This window comes from Cyprinus carpio, chromosome A20 (assembly GCF_018340385.1).
Source record: "Cyprinus carpio isolate SPL01 chromosome A20, ASM1834038v1, whole genome shotgun sequence".
NCBI classification, from domain to species: domain Eukaryota; kingdom Metazoa; phylum Chordata; class Actinopteri; order Cypriniformes; family Cyprinidae; genus Cyprinus; species Cyprinus carpio.
This window is the reverse complement of record NC_056591.1, coordinates 17,993,571-18,008,700: the sequence shown is the minus strand read 5'-3', so window position 1 is coordinate 18,008,700 and position 15,130 is coordinate 17,993,571. Positions and strand designations below refer to the sequence as shown.

General features: G+C 37.8%; 2 protein-coding genes across 2 annotated transcripts; both read right to left on the bottom strand.

The window, feature by feature from the left end:
- Nucleotides 1-5,196: 5,196 nt before the first annotated feature.
- Nucleotides 5,197-7,766, bottom strand: LOC109059052 (potassium voltage-gated channel subfamily F member 1-like). Its single transcript, XM_019076254.2, has 2 exons — nt 7,619-7,766; nt 5,197-6,812 (listed from the first exon to the last, which is right to left on the bottom strand). Exon 2 carries the CDS (start codon nt 6,805-6,807, stop codon nt 5,332-5,334), a length of 1,476 nt encoding a protein of 491 aa, XP_018931799.2. The 5' UTR covers nt 6,808-6,812; nt 7,619-7,766; the 3' UTR covers nt 5,197-5,331.
- Nucleotides 7,767-8,650: 884 nt separating this feature from the next.
- Nucleotides 8,651-14,014, bottom strand: LOC109059054 (dynein regulatory complex protein 1). Its single transcript, XM_042777913.1, has 16 exons — nt 13,784-14,014; nt 13,582-13,669; nt 13,266-13,378; nt 12,974-13,157; nt 12,760-12,897; nt 12,495-12,581; nt 12,257-12,379; nt 12,000-12,139; nt 11,547-11,681; nt 11,130-11,466; nt 9,962-10,051; nt 9,559-9,654; nt 9,374-9,465; nt 9,139-9,291; nt 8,923-9,025; nt 8,651-8,839 (listed from the first exon to the last, which is right to left on the bottom strand). Exons 1-16 carry the CDS (start codon nt 13,912-13,914, stop codon nt 8,786-8,788), a joined length of 2,064 nt encoding a protein of 687 aa, XP_042633847.1. The 5' UTR covers nt 13,915-14,014; the 3' UTR covers nt 8,651-8,785.
- Between the last annotated feature and the right edge of the window lie 1,116 nt (nt 14,015-15,130).

Sequence of the window (15,130 nt, the reverse complement as noted above, 5' to 3'; positions counted from 1 at the left end):
TCTCTGATATGAAATTCTTATTTCATGGTTTGTACTGTACTTGGAAAACATTAAGGAAAAAATATATTTTCTACTACTCCATCAATTTTCATATAGACCTTTAAAGTAAATGTTTCATCATGAAGTAGAAATGTCATGTTATTAAATAAGTTTGTGCATGCATGTCCATATGAATATTTTCATGCTCAAGTGAATTACTTAAATGTGAAAATCTTCTCTGTTTACAAATATTTTTGGACAAATAATTCAGTAAAATACTGAGAATTGATAAATTAACAGTCCAAATATAATAGTGCTTTTACAGAAGGAAAACCTGATTTTGGTCAGCAGAGGGCACTAAACTCTAATCAAAGTAATTAGAGGTACATACTATATGTCCTGAGGGAAATGTAGTTTCAGAAAAATTCATTAAAATTTTTTAATGTGTACACCTATCTTTATAACTGTTCTGTCTGTGATTGCTTTTATTAACGCGTTACAAATTGTAATTTTACTTTACCTCTCTCTCTAATTTTTTGTGTTGTCTCTCTGTCTCTGATGTAGGCTGTGTGTCCTCCTACTGTATCTTAGTAAAATGTGCCTTGCAGAGATTTATAACTCTTGTGTACAAGGGCCATTTCCAGGGAAGGCTACTTATGAAAATTAAACTTTTTCATGAAGGGCATAAAGAGGATAGAAATGATCAGATCATGCCCTTGTTCCAACTTCTGCCCCCCAGTATCCATAGAGAGAGACATTATGTTGGGGCTTTCAAATTGTAATTGATATTGCATTTTTATTGGTATGACATCACTGTAAAAGCATTGAAATGTATTTTTTCAAGCAGGAAAATAGCATGGTGAATTATGAATGGCCATGTGCAGTTCCCATTAAGAAAGCCATAACAAATACAGAGAAAAATAATTAATTTATCTGACATAGTTGAAAGGATAAGTTAATGATAATGTAATGTTTACACTTTTAAACCTTCAAAAATGCAAACGGATGTGTGTCTGACCCTGTTTTCACCTTCTACATTGCATTAAGGATGTGAAGATTGGTTCAGTGTTCAGTGCAGCATGATGATTTTTATAATTCCTCTGAGAGACTGACTATTACCTGAGCCGTCTTCCAGGCCACAAATCTCATGCACTTTCATAGCCAGAATAAACCCTTTTAGAAGGTTTAAAGAGCTCCCAGAGACTCACAAAGCTACTTTGTGACCTTCAAGATCTCTGAAATGAACCAATGTTTTAAGGCCAATGATCATATATCATTGTTAAGTTGTTACAGTAAACAATTTACAATAACCATTCATTTAAAATTGACAGGAGATGTGGGATGTGACAATATATAATGATAATGATAAAAGTTTGAGTATTCTTTTAGGAGAAAAGTATGAAAATTCATTCAAGGCTATTCCACACTACCACTTAATCGATATTAAAAGCATTAATGCTAATGGAATTGTTCAAAATGAATTCCTTTCCATTTGCTTGCATGCATGAATCTACAAAAAATCTACAAACTCCAAATTATATATATAGTGAAGGCTGTATGTGGACGAAAAAAAAGGAAACACTGTCTGAAACACTGATCTATTAGTCAATAAGCTTTAAAAAGGTCATACTAACTCTTTAAGAACTCTTTGCCAAAAACATTTTGCTCAGAATATTGCCCATATCCTGAGAGAAATATGATCATAAGTCTGCCTTGTAACAGTAATTAATTATACAGAGTAATGGACCTGCCCTGCTCTAGACCCGGCTTGCTCTGCCACTCATGGCCAATTTCCTTAATTAGGTGTCTGCTGATGATTTAAGCACAGTGTGAAATATATCTTCAATAAAATCATGTCTTTTGTGGGGTCTTGCTTGACTGAAGGGCGAGAAGAGTGTGCCTCCATAAGATTTAAGAGCAGGGATTTACTAGGCTTTTCAATCTCAGCTTGTCTGTGCCGTTGTAAGAATGACCTTGCTGTTGTGAGTAAACTATAGTGTGACTGTCACTTCCTGTAATGTCGAGTGAGTCCTACCAGATAGAGATTCCTCACAGCAGCTGAGATGACATGAGGTGGTGAGGAATGGCTGCCTGAGAGCCACGTGCCTTTTTCATGCACCGAGGAGATATTGACTGCTAAACACTGCACAAATAACTTTAGCGGCATCATTTATATATGACCTGATGCCATCTGTCAACAGAAAGTTAAGTGTTTTACCATCCAGTTTATTTATATTCTCCTTCATGCTCACATTTTTATCCTCATTTAGCAAACAGGGTGGCATAGCAGCATAGTTGAGTACCGTGTGTTTTTAATGTGGTTGTGGCGCCCGGCCATCTTCCCAATAACCTGCACTTAATTATCTCAACATAACTCATTTTTTTCATTGATTTCAGTCAGAGGTTGCTATTTGCTAAATCCACGCTGGTCTGAATGTTTTAAGTGTTTATTTCACTTTGCTAAGGCCAAAGCACATTAAAATATTGTTTGAAAAAATATTTTAATTTGAGAGTTTATCTTTTTTATATCAATTTTTAGTGTTAGATATATAATCCTGAACAGAAACATTTTCATTTCAATTCAGATTTATTCCTATAGCACTTTTTACAATAAACAGGTAATATGTTAACTTTGACTGCACTCTATGTAAAAGCCTTTTTCGTTTCTCTCAGATTTCTGCTGACCTCATAGCACTCTTTTCTGGCCCCTCAGTCCCCCTATTTTGAAAGCCCCTGATTTAAAAAGATTAAACCCATAAAAGGTGAATAGGCCTATTATTTTTTGCTTTTCAGACTTTTCTCTCATTTTCTTTCCTTATCTTCCACCATCAGTAAAGGTCAGTTTTGATCACTGTAATTATTCTTCTCTAGATTAACCACAGTACTGAAGTGTGGTGAGCACTTATGTAAGTTCCTTTTGTGAAGAAATAGCTTTATTCTTAAAAGAAAAAGGGGAACTTCTACAGTACTTTCAAGTATCAGTTATGCAAATGTGCTTTTTCTCCATTTTCTCCTCTGAAAATTACTCTAGATGTGAAGGAAGATCTCTTTCGTCCTGTCATTCATTTAAATCACAACAGTTGCTTTTGTCTATTGGTATTTTTACTGTACATGAATCTGCGAATTCAAACAGTCACATTTATTTTCATTAGATTCCAGTCATTCACATTCTATCCACCTCAGCACACGGTTTCACATAAACTATGGAAAATGATTAGCTCACACCTGTTTGTCTCTTGAAATGTAATGCTTGTACTCCCACAAACTTTTGAAAGGTCAAGCACAGTGACCTCTGAAAAACAGACAATATGTAAGAAACTGGCAACGTAGCAGCTTGTGTGCAATGGCTGATTTTACCTCGTAGAACTCCTGGAGGGGAAACTTATATTTAGAAGCTGAAAAGCAGTAGGCTTTGAGATTCAGAAATGTGTCTGATGTGAAGGGGGGCAGACTATGTTCTCTGGTTACAATGTAGTGTGTGTAACTCAATACTGATCCATGTGCAATTCAGATTTTGGACACCGTCAGCTGCATGAAGCATGTGCTTCTCTCTTAGCTGGACAACAACATGATGGTGTGAGAGTTATAGAGGTGCATTTTGCTGTTATTTATGTTGTAGACACTGATGGCCTGTATTCCCTATTTTAGCCATACTGTGTTGTGTGATGCTGATTTAGCTGTGCTGGTGGGGTCAGTGATTACTGGCTATTAGCACTGGCTGCTCTTTTGTCCACCCACATTCCTGATCTAAGCCATATCTCAGTGTCCAGCCATCAGTAGTCATACACATAAAAACACAACAACCTTTTCATGTGGGCACAAATAAATTCAATGCATTAATTTACTCAGAGAGTATGAATAACACCAACACCCACACCCACGCACAAACACACCCACATGCATGTCCACCCACGTCTTTCAGGAGCCAACAAATGAATGTCTCACACCAGAGACGTTCAAAGCACTGCAGCAAAATTCAAACCCTCTAGTGACACATCATTCAAACTCCCACAGAGGGGGATGGTGGTTCACACTGTTATTTAATGGGCAGGTGACATAAAAAAATAAAAAAACCTAGGGAGAGAAATAGTACAGGTAAATTCATAGATGTCTACATGTAAAGTACAAGATCAGAGAGAATTGTTTAAATAATCTGATGTATCTGAAGCACCATATTGTAATTGCTACAAGGTTTTAAACATCAACTGGCATATCATAGCATGCACATTCAGTCACCATAGCAAAAACACATTTTTTTTTTACAGTTTTGAACTACTGCTATTGCTCAGTCTAAATAGTAGTAATAATAATATATTACACAATCAGTTGCTGTTTAATCCCAAATGGCTACAGAAAGGAGAGAGGAGAAATGTTTAATGTGGAAAGAAAAGTAAAACAGACAGTCACTTTATTTTGAAGATCATTGAAAAATATATGATGTTACAAATATTTATTCAAATTAGGTTGTGATTGAGAGTACTCTAAATCCATTATAAAGTCAAGTGATTTTTCTTCCTTCAGGCTTGTTCAGTTAAGAGACCAGTCAGATATTCTAATTACTGTAAAATGTCTTCAGAGACAATGACTCTTGAAGCCTCTGATGTGTAAAATTGAAATGATTGATTTCAAATGATTTTGTTTTTAATACATTTTACTTACAATTATGATCAACCCTTTTAAATTTACTTCTCTATTGTTTTACTTTAATGTTCCTTGATAAATTGTTGTTCTGAGTTGCACTGATCTTTAGTAACCCACTTTATTTAATTATTTTTCTGAAAAGAGACTTGGGGTGTATACAATTATAGCTATAGGTGATTAAAACAAGAGAGATTTTGTTTTTAAAATCTTCAAGTTTTGATTACTGACATGAAACAGTTTATTGACTGTTGAGCAGAGGGTTATACATCAACTACATATTTAAACATTAGATAGATAGATAGATAGATAGATAGATAGATAGATAGATAGATAGATAGATAGATGGATAGATAGATAGATAGATAGATAGATGGATAGATGGATAGATAGATAGGATTATTGATCGAGTTCAGTCGTTTTCCAGGCTGTAATAATCACAGTGTACTGTTCATATTGATTAGTTCTGTTTCCGAATTAGTTTATTATTCTCCATCCCTGCTCCTGGAGAGCTGCCGTCCTGCAGACTTTAGTTCCAACCCTGCTCCAACACACCTGTCTGTAATTATCAAGTAGCCCTGAACACCTTGATTAGCTAGTTCAGGTGTGTTTGATTGGGGTTGGAGCTGAAATCTGTAGGACGGTAGCTCTCCAGGAGCAGGGTTGGAGACCGCTGTTCTGAAGTATTGACAAAGGACAAGTGCAAATCACTCTCTAGTTATAGTTGTTCTTGCAGTTATGGACAGGTTGGCCTTTGGACACATTTGCTGTATCACCAAGTACCGGGATATATTTGTCACTCTGTGACGCGCTCTGAGCAGTGCTCTCCCAAACGGACCTGGTGCCAGCCGAAGCCGTTCTTTCAGCCTTCAGACACTCCTGCTCTTCCTCCGCGCGTAACGCCATGAGTTCGATCTCATGCTTGGCAGCGGTTTCAAGCACACGCTGCTTACTGTAAACAATGACGAAGTTGTTAATAATCGGGTGGATTGGCAACGCGATAGCTATTACGCCACACAGAAAACTGACAGCGGCGTTGCACCTGCCCAGCGTTGTTTTAGGATAGATATCCCCATAACCCACAGTGGTCATTGTAATGACAGCCCACCAGAAGGACTGTGGGATACTGGTGAACATGGTCTCAGGGTGGCTCTGCTCCAATGTGTACCCCAGGGCGGAGAACAGGAAAATCCCCACGCTCATGTACATGAACAGCAGACCTAGCTCTTTCAAGCTGATTTTGAGCGCGAATGTAAGAGTTTGCAGACCTGACGAGTGGCGCGCGAGTTTGAAGATGCGTGCAATGCGCATGATGCGCAACGCTTGCACTGCCTGCTGGACGTTAGCGAGCTCCATCACGGCAGTGCCCAAATGCGTTAGAATCAGCAATACGTAAAAAGGCATGATGGCTAGAAAGTCTATTATATTCATGAAGGAAAACACAAAGCGCAACTGGTTCGAAGAGGACATGAAACGCAAAACGTATTCCACTGTGAACCAGATGATACAAGCTGTCTCGATGGACTCAAGGGTCGGGTGTTCCACGAGGTTACCCTCGGCATCTTCCACTTGGAGCTCCGGGATGGTGCCCACGCACATGACTACAGAGGAGAGCAGGATGAACGCGAACGACACTACTGCGATTACGCGCGCGGCTAAAGATGACTCGGGTTTCTCCATGAGCTTCCACAGGAACGCTTGGCACCTCTGACCTCTAGTGACCGATGCATCATCCTCCAGGTCGTCCAGGATGGCCTTGACCTTCTCTGCTATTTCCGCCAGCTCGGTTTGCACCTCATTTAAACTATTTATACAGCATTCGTCCAGATACTCCGCGTCGATCCCCCAATAGTCCATCTCTCTCATGAAGCACATGGGACAGCTTCCTCGCTTCATATGAATCTCTCCGTAGTAATACAGCTCTAGGATGCATTTGAAGGCCTCTGGGTCTCTGTCGAAGTAAAACTCTTGCTTTGAGTCGTCATAGTCATCACAGAGCGCGCAGAGATTTGCTTGTGTGGAATACGTGGCTCGGTTCACCAGTTCCGCCAGACGCGTCTCGGGATATCGGTTCAGCACGTCCCCGTAGAGAATGTGCTTGACACCACCGATATTCACGGCAATCTCCGTCTCATCACTCGCCTCTGAGCCGTTATAGTCTGCGTAACGAGTCCTCGGGAACTCCCACATGTCAGCTGATACAATCCAGAGTTTTACACAAAAACAAAATAAGAATCATTTTTAAAGTAAAGGACCATATACTATAAAACGCAACATGTCCATAGTAGCTAGATGAGAGACCGGGGCTAGAAACTGCCACATATTTTCACTGTTTATTTATTTATTTTTTTTTTTTTGAAAGTCTGCTTCCATCTTTTTCCCCGAAAAAAGATGTTCCTTGAACACATCCTGAACTTTTATGACAACATTTGCCACCAGAAGGGCAAAATGGGGCTATGTTCACACAATGAAAACTGCTATTGTAAATTCTGCTGCAACACAAATGTTACAGGAGCCTTTATATTATACTGTTTGGACAAAAATATTTTAAGTAATATGTTGTATAAATTTATAACATTCCTATGTGAAAATAGCCTACTTTTTCCCGAGAGCAGATTATACAGACACGATATTAACATTTTTATATATATAAAATATTCAATTAAAGAGGGTTTTGATTTTGACACCAACATACAAACCACTACAAGGATTAATTAATGAGATACAGCCCTGGACAACTTCCCAATGTGACAACTATAAGCTAGTCCCGGTTTCCCTTTTTCTCTTTGTACATTAGCAAGAAAGAGGACAAAACTCGTTTTGCTTACTTTAAGATGAAATATGTTTTATTAAAATATTGAAAAATCAATTTTACCTAAGGATTCAATACATTATTCAAATATATTTAAAACATTAAGTCCTGGTCGCATTAATAATGTGGAGGGCTGCACTAATGTTCTAATGTAATGGTCAATTGTGATACAACAAAAAAAAAACTTACATATGTTTGGATCAAAACCTGTGAAGAAAGTCTTAAAAAGCTTCTGACTTCAGCTGCATGATGTCCGTTTGTAGAGCAGAATAAATCCGAAAGAGCGCAACATGCAAAGACGGGTGACAGGAGCAGAACTAAGGTGTGTTGTGTGTGTGTGTGTGTGTGTGTGTGTGTGTAAAACATATACTCTCTTATTTTGTAGGGATGGAGCAGGCGTGATGGGAGGGGTGGAGAGCCATATTTTATACTTTCGGACTGAAGGACCAGGAACAGGATGCAACTCATTCAGTCATAAAACATATACTCTCTTATCGTGGATATATTTAGGGGTGCATTTAAAATATTCACTTAGGCTACATCTCATGATTCTTAGACTTTCTTAAACTTTTTTTTTTTTACACGCGTACAGTTTTTATATTATTTTAATTAGATAAATGTTATGTTTCTCTACGTCCCCGTAGAGAATGTGCTTGACACCACCGATATTCACAGCCTTTTGTCTGAGTTTTTGCTACTGTGGTTTTACTGTTTACTTGTTTACACACACACACACACACACACACACACACACACACACACACACACACACACACACACACACACACACAAATGGTCTGGAGACATGTTCAAATATAAAGGATCAGTTGAGAAAAAACTTATGTTAGGACTGCAGTCTATAAAGAAAGTTTCAGAAAGCGTGTTCTTCATTCCACTCCGCTGCTTTCCATTAGTTCTCCTGTGTAAATATGCGCTAAACTGACGTCTTTGACCGTTGCACTCGCATCTTTTGAAGACCAAGTCAAAAAACAAAACAAAACAAACAAACAAACAAACAAAAAAACGTCTGGAGACTTTGCATTTCCCCCATTACAATTAATTATTACAACCATACGTTTCCATTTAACGCTGAAATATCCCCATCTAGTGTTGAAAACTGAAAACTGTAGTGCAGTGTCACTTGATAAAACTGGCAGACATTTTTGCAACCCATGCACTGCTTACATGCTTAGCAATTAATTTTAAAAATTATTCAGATTCTTGTTTTGAAAATGGTTTATTTCTATCCCCATAATTTAACTTGAGCTTGACATTTCAGTTGTAGTGTTGAAATGCATATTTTTCAACACATAGATTACAAATACAGATTTAATTGTTTTATTTTTCTGAAGTATATCACATGGGGAATTGCCTCATCCTGGTGGGCTGCATCTCCGGCTCAGCACTGGCCTATCAGGAGAAGTAAAGTTAGATGATTTGAGAATAACAGCAAAACAGAACCTTAACATCACGTGACACACTCATACAGTCACCTTGGAGGTTGTATAAAGATGCAGCAGCTGTCTGAGCTCAGTATTCTGTTGTTGTACATTCTGTGTTTCCACCAGAAGCTCAGCCCTTTCAGTCAGTACAGTACTAAGGATAAAACATCATTGTTAATAATACAGGTTCATTTCTCTAAGTCTAAATCAAGGTTTTAATTTGGGCGCAGTATGGTATAATTATTGACTACAAAAATGTATACTTACTGGTACTTGTTGATTGCTGTATCTAGAGCACTCCAGAGCCTGAGTTTGGACTCTGGGATGACATTAGCAATGCTTTCCCAGTGTGCTGCATCTTCTGAGTCATCTCTCATAATCAACCCCAAAACACTGCTCTTCTGTGAGGCCTGAACACCACTGGACATAATAACAAATAGTTGATTTTAAGGAATATGTGTGACAGCAGAAACTTATTGGTTTGAAATGCAAGCGCACTGACTGGGGTCTGCAGTACTGAGCAGTAAATTCTTTCAGAGCCACTAGTAGGTCATTATGATGAATGAAGTCAGAGTTGTTGGTTGTCTCCTCTTCCTAACAAGAACACAAAAGAGAAACGCAACATATTTAGTTTTGTTTCAAGAGTGGCATAGTGAGAGGTTGAGCTGTGATGGGATCCACTTTTACCTCCATCAGTTCCCTCTGCTCTCGGCCATGTTGTCTGTAGTTCATTAAGAACTCAGCCATTGTATACACATCCTTCTCACTCTCAATCCCTATTGCCTGTGTGCATTAAAGAAAGAAGAAATCAAATTAGACATCAGTCTTTTTCGTTTTTAGTGGTTCTCAAACCTTTTGACTCCATGGCTCCCCTTTGTACAAGATAATATTTGAAGGCCCTGCTATAATATGTCCCTCTGATACTTCTGCTGAAATAAAAAATAAACTGAAAAACTTTATTTTAGTGTTTCTTTAGCATTTTAATTATGTCAACACAACTAAATTTAAATAACTGAAAGATTTATTGGGGGCTCCCCTGAAAGTTTGCAGAGGCCCCCTAGTTGAGAACCACAGGTCTAATTGTACTTACTGAGAAAATGGCATCTAGCTTTATAAGGGACTCATCATTCTTCTCCAGATGAGACACCAGCTTCAGCAGTTTACTCTCTACAAGAAAACCCTGAGAGAAAGAGACAAACAGAGACAGATTTTTGCTTCTGATTTTGAAAAGAAATACAATTGCTTTAAACTATTTACATGTTTTCTGCAGGTTTTATGAGGGGGAAACGACTTAAGACAAAGTAAAGAAAATCTTAGGAATAAATTGAAGGGAATGCAAAATGCCAATATGTTCTCATAATGGAAATGCACACAATGAGTTGCATTAGTTGAAAATACAACTTCCAACCACTCTCCATTACTGTTTAAGTCTTGAAAGTCTTGACTACCTCTGCTCCCAACCACTGGAAATAACTGGAAATAAGTTTTACTGTACCTTCTGATCACACTGCAAAAAAACGGACACATTTACTTAAAAATTTAAAATTGTCTTTGTGTAGAAGTACATTTATAACATAAGATAAGTTTTTAAATGAAGTGAGTTCATGATTAAATCAAGAAGAAATTGTTAATTGAAAGGGAAAACAAGTTTTCATTCGCCATTTACAGATATTTGTTATTGTTTTAAGCATAAACTTAATTTTGTTCAGTTTTTCAAGACTTCATTTACATTTGCATCTAAAACAACATTGGACCTCACTGACTAGTTTCATAATATGCACAAAATAGTGTTTAAACACAATATAAAATATCTTCTTTTGTGTTCCATAGAAGAAAGTCATACAGGTTTGGAACAAAGACCATAATAAGATACTTTGTATGTAATAGCAGTAGAGTTTGACTCCTAACCCTAAGGTTGTGGGTTCGAGTCTCGGGCCAGCAATACCACGACTGAAGTGCCCTTCAGCAAGGCACCAAACACCAAACTGCTCCCCGGGCACCGCAGCATAAATGGCTGCCCACTGCTCCAGGTGTGTGTTCACTGCTGTGTGTGTTCACTGCTGTGTGTGTGTGTGTGCACTTTGGATGGGTTAAATGCAGAGCATGAATTCTGGGTATGGGTCACCATACTTGGCTGTATGTCACGTCACATATTAACATAATTGAAGCATAATTTCAAGAAGTTTCATTTTTCATTATTTCAATCGGACAAAAGTATCCCTAACTGTTGAATCACACACCCACAATCACACACTCACCAGTTCGTCACACAGAAGCTCCAGAATTCTCTTCACTGTTCTCCTGTTCACTCCACTAGCAGTGTCGCCCAGACCCTCAGATTCCTCCACTAAATCTCCTCTTGTTTCTTCATGCAGGGTATCTGCAGCTGCCTGTGAGGCCGTCCTGAGGGTCTTATGTTCGATCGGGCCGGAGCGCTCCATGAAGGGGAGCGGAGGAGACACCCAAGCCAGACCCAGCTGCTGCTCGTGAATGATTCTGTCTGTCTCCAGCACTCTGTGTGCCAGGGCCTTTACCTCATCTTCATTTATCAACCATAACTTCTCAAAACGCTCGGCATCGAGTGCTGCAAAGTGTCTGTCGAAAAACACAAAAACAAGGTTTGTCCAGGTACTGTCTGAATGCCTTGAAGTCATGAGGTAAGTAAGTGCACTCACCTTGCTTTCTTCTGCATGTCTATGTACTGTTGTTTGATGCGTGTGTAGTCATTTCTCAGTGATTGTTCCTCTGTTTTCAACTGCTTCTCCTGACTGGCGCATTTAGACTTTAGGTTGTTGAGAACATCTTGCATTCTGAAAGAAATTCAGGTCAGTTCTGAATTTAAACTCACCAGTATTCATGACTGTTTTCCTGCACTGGGGTGAGATTACTAGACTAAACGTCCTTTCACACCAAAAATGATAACTCTAATGATAACTATATCAGCTGAAAGGCAGTGACTCTTGCTGCATTAAAATTATTGATTGAGAATGTAATGCATTAAAATGACTTAAAACTAAAAAAAGACAGATAAGAAGTAGAATATCTTTACTAAGATTAGTATTAATGTCTGCCTGACATCAAACTTTTAACAGTAGTGTACCAAGATTATGCTGTAAAAGTTATGATACCTTATAATTTTCCTCTTCAAATGGGATTTTAAGATTGCATTCTCTTCCTCTCTTTTCTTTAGCACCTCATATTTGTAATCAAGTTTTTCTTCATTCAGATGGCAGTTGAACTTCACCTCTTGTAACTTCTTTCTTAAATTTCACACACAGACAGACACAAAGGCAGATGTTTATTTTATATCTAAAGCATTACCGTCTCTAGCATATAGTTACATGTAAGCAGTACATGCAGTTAATTAATACCATATCAAATTCACCTGTACTTCTGTATCCATTCTGATTTTGTCTGTGTTGTATTCTTCAGCTTTCCAAACCCTCAGCTTCTGCAGCAAGTCCTCATGCTCCTCCAGGAGACTTAAACCCTGCATCATGTTCCTCAGCTGCAGAAAAAGATGCATCTTTTGTCAAAGTGGCTTCAGTCAAAGGTATTCACAGTTGGTTTCAATCCATTGTGTATCTTAATCCATGTGTGTGTCACTTTTTTAAGTATTGTACCTCTTTCTCGCTTTGTTCTTTCATCTGATGCCCCCATTTCTTCCTGTGTTTGGTTAGCAATGTTCTCCTCTCCTCATCAAATGAGTTCTTTAATGTCCACAGAGAATAAATGGTATATAACAGAAAATAGTGTGCATTCATAGATATGACATTATATATAGTGTAATTGTTCATTCCTTATTAAACCAAACATATCAAAACAATATTATGAGGGTGGAATGATAATTTGTAGTTGGACTCCAGCCTGCAGGGGGCAATACAACACCTCAATCTGCTGCAGGTCCTCTCGGTATGACTTTTTCAGACTTGAGATCTGTTCTTCCATTCTCTCAATAAGCAGGTCTATGTCTTTAGCCTGTCTTTTCAGGTCCTTCACATAGTGATCATCACTGGCCTTTAGCTCCTATGCAAAAAAAAAAAGCTCCTAATTACTCTTGTCTATATGTTTTAGCATGCATTTGTTGCAGACTGAAGTTCACCTGTTGTAGCTCACTGATCAGTTTATTCTTGTCCCCTAAAATCTGTTCACAGAGTTGTTGCTGGCTGTTCATAGCATCTCTTAGATCTAGTGGGGTCTGTTTCATTTTAGCATCTGTCCATTTGCGAGTGATCTCCTCAAACTTTTCCTGGCTGGACTTGGCCTCATTTTCCAGCTTTTCTCTCTTATAGGATCAAATGACACATTTTTTTGTGTGAATACAAACTTTACAGAGGTACATTTTCAAAGACTTATAGTGACAGAAGGTGACTAAGTGTTTTAATTGCATGTACCTCAGTCGGCATGCCTCCTCTAGCTCTGTTCTCCTGTCAGACTCTCTGGCGTCTACAGCTACCTGAATGTTGGTCACCAACTCTAGACCATCACTTTGCAATTTTACCATGTGCTGGAAAAAGAGCAGAGGAAAGTGTCCTGAAAACTTGATCTAACGTTACCTTATACATTATGTGCACAATATTCAATACTACAGTATTTCAAAACTAAAATATTGGCTTGTATAATGTTTCTTATCATAATATAATATAATATAATATAATTAATAATTTATAATATAAAAGAATACAATATATTTAAATGCATAGGACTGACCCTTTTACTTTTCTCCACTTCCTTCTGACTTTTCCGTGTTTCTTCTTGAATATCCTCCTTTCCCTGGGAATCTTCGCCAAGCTCTTGACTGCAAAAAAACACAATTTGTAAGTATTTCATTGCACGTATACGTTTATTGCTAACTAATGAAACAAGGTACACGGCTAATGTAACGTTACTCGAGAGGAATGTTTAACGTTACCGTGTTTTGGTCTCATTTCGTGCGGCTATGCGAAGGCGACGGGATGTAATCCTCTCCGCTTGGTTTTTAGACTCAACAGATGGTCCAGGTTCGTCTGCCTCTTCCCCTGCAAAAGGCTCGGGTTGAAGCATTTTCAGTTGCGTTAATAAGCACTAGCCCAAGAAATATAACACAGTGCGATGAATGAGAGAGTATTGTTTACAATACCGTTGCTATGATACTGCGCGAGTGGCAGAATGTTGGTACTGCAGTGCAACCACTGATCTGTAAGAATTTCATAGATCAGCGAATGGCAAACATTTACAATCAAATTGACCATTAAAATTATATGTGATTTATGAATATTCCGTTTTGTTTATATGCATTAATATAAACATAATATAAACATATATATATATTTTAAATATATTCTGTTTTTCCAATTCATCATACATATATACATACATACATACATACATATATATATATATATATATATATATATATATAGAGAGAGAGAGAGAAAGAGAGAGAGAGAGAGAGAGAGAGAGAGAGAAATATTTACAGATATATGTTTGAAGTTTTATTAAATGTTTAAATGTATTTTGGTTAATATATTTATTGTATTTTTAATGTTAAAAAATATTTTGGATAGAAAAATATGTATATATTTATATATACTTATGCCAAATAAAAAAAATATGTATTTTTGTCATATGGGAAAACAAGAACAAACAGTAAGAACTGCAGGGCCATAACTCACGAAAAAAGTATCACATGTCAGCAATGTCTTAGCAGCAGCAGCTGGGTTTTTTTTAGCAGCAGTGATGTTTGTGTAACAAGCTGAATGTGACGATAATTTAAGAAAGCTGTCTTTATGGCTTTCTCTCTGTGTTTCCTTTTCGTGTGCAACCTTTGATTCCTGATAACTTTTGCTGAACTAGCTTGTGTCTAGCTTAATTTGTGCACATGACTGTGCCATTAGATTAAAAGACCATTCATCAGACTGTAACCTGATGTGACTCTCTATTTACAGCCACATATTCAATTATTTTGCTCTCCAAATGAGCATTTTGCACATCCATTACAGTAGAATTTTTCCAGTCACAGAAAAACAGGCACACAGTCTGAGGCTAAAGTACTTGTGTTGGCATGCTAATCACCTTAGTGATTATAGTGGCTTAACGTTTAGCATGGCACACTTTTACTTTTGCTTGACTGATCGTTTGGCATTAGGAGCAGAAGATACTGTACATCAATCAACCATAGTTCTCCTGTCTTTGGGTGTTACACGCATTTATGTGTGTGCATCCATGCATGTTTTTAGGGATGTGTTTAACTTTAATAAAGGGGATTGCCAACTAGAAG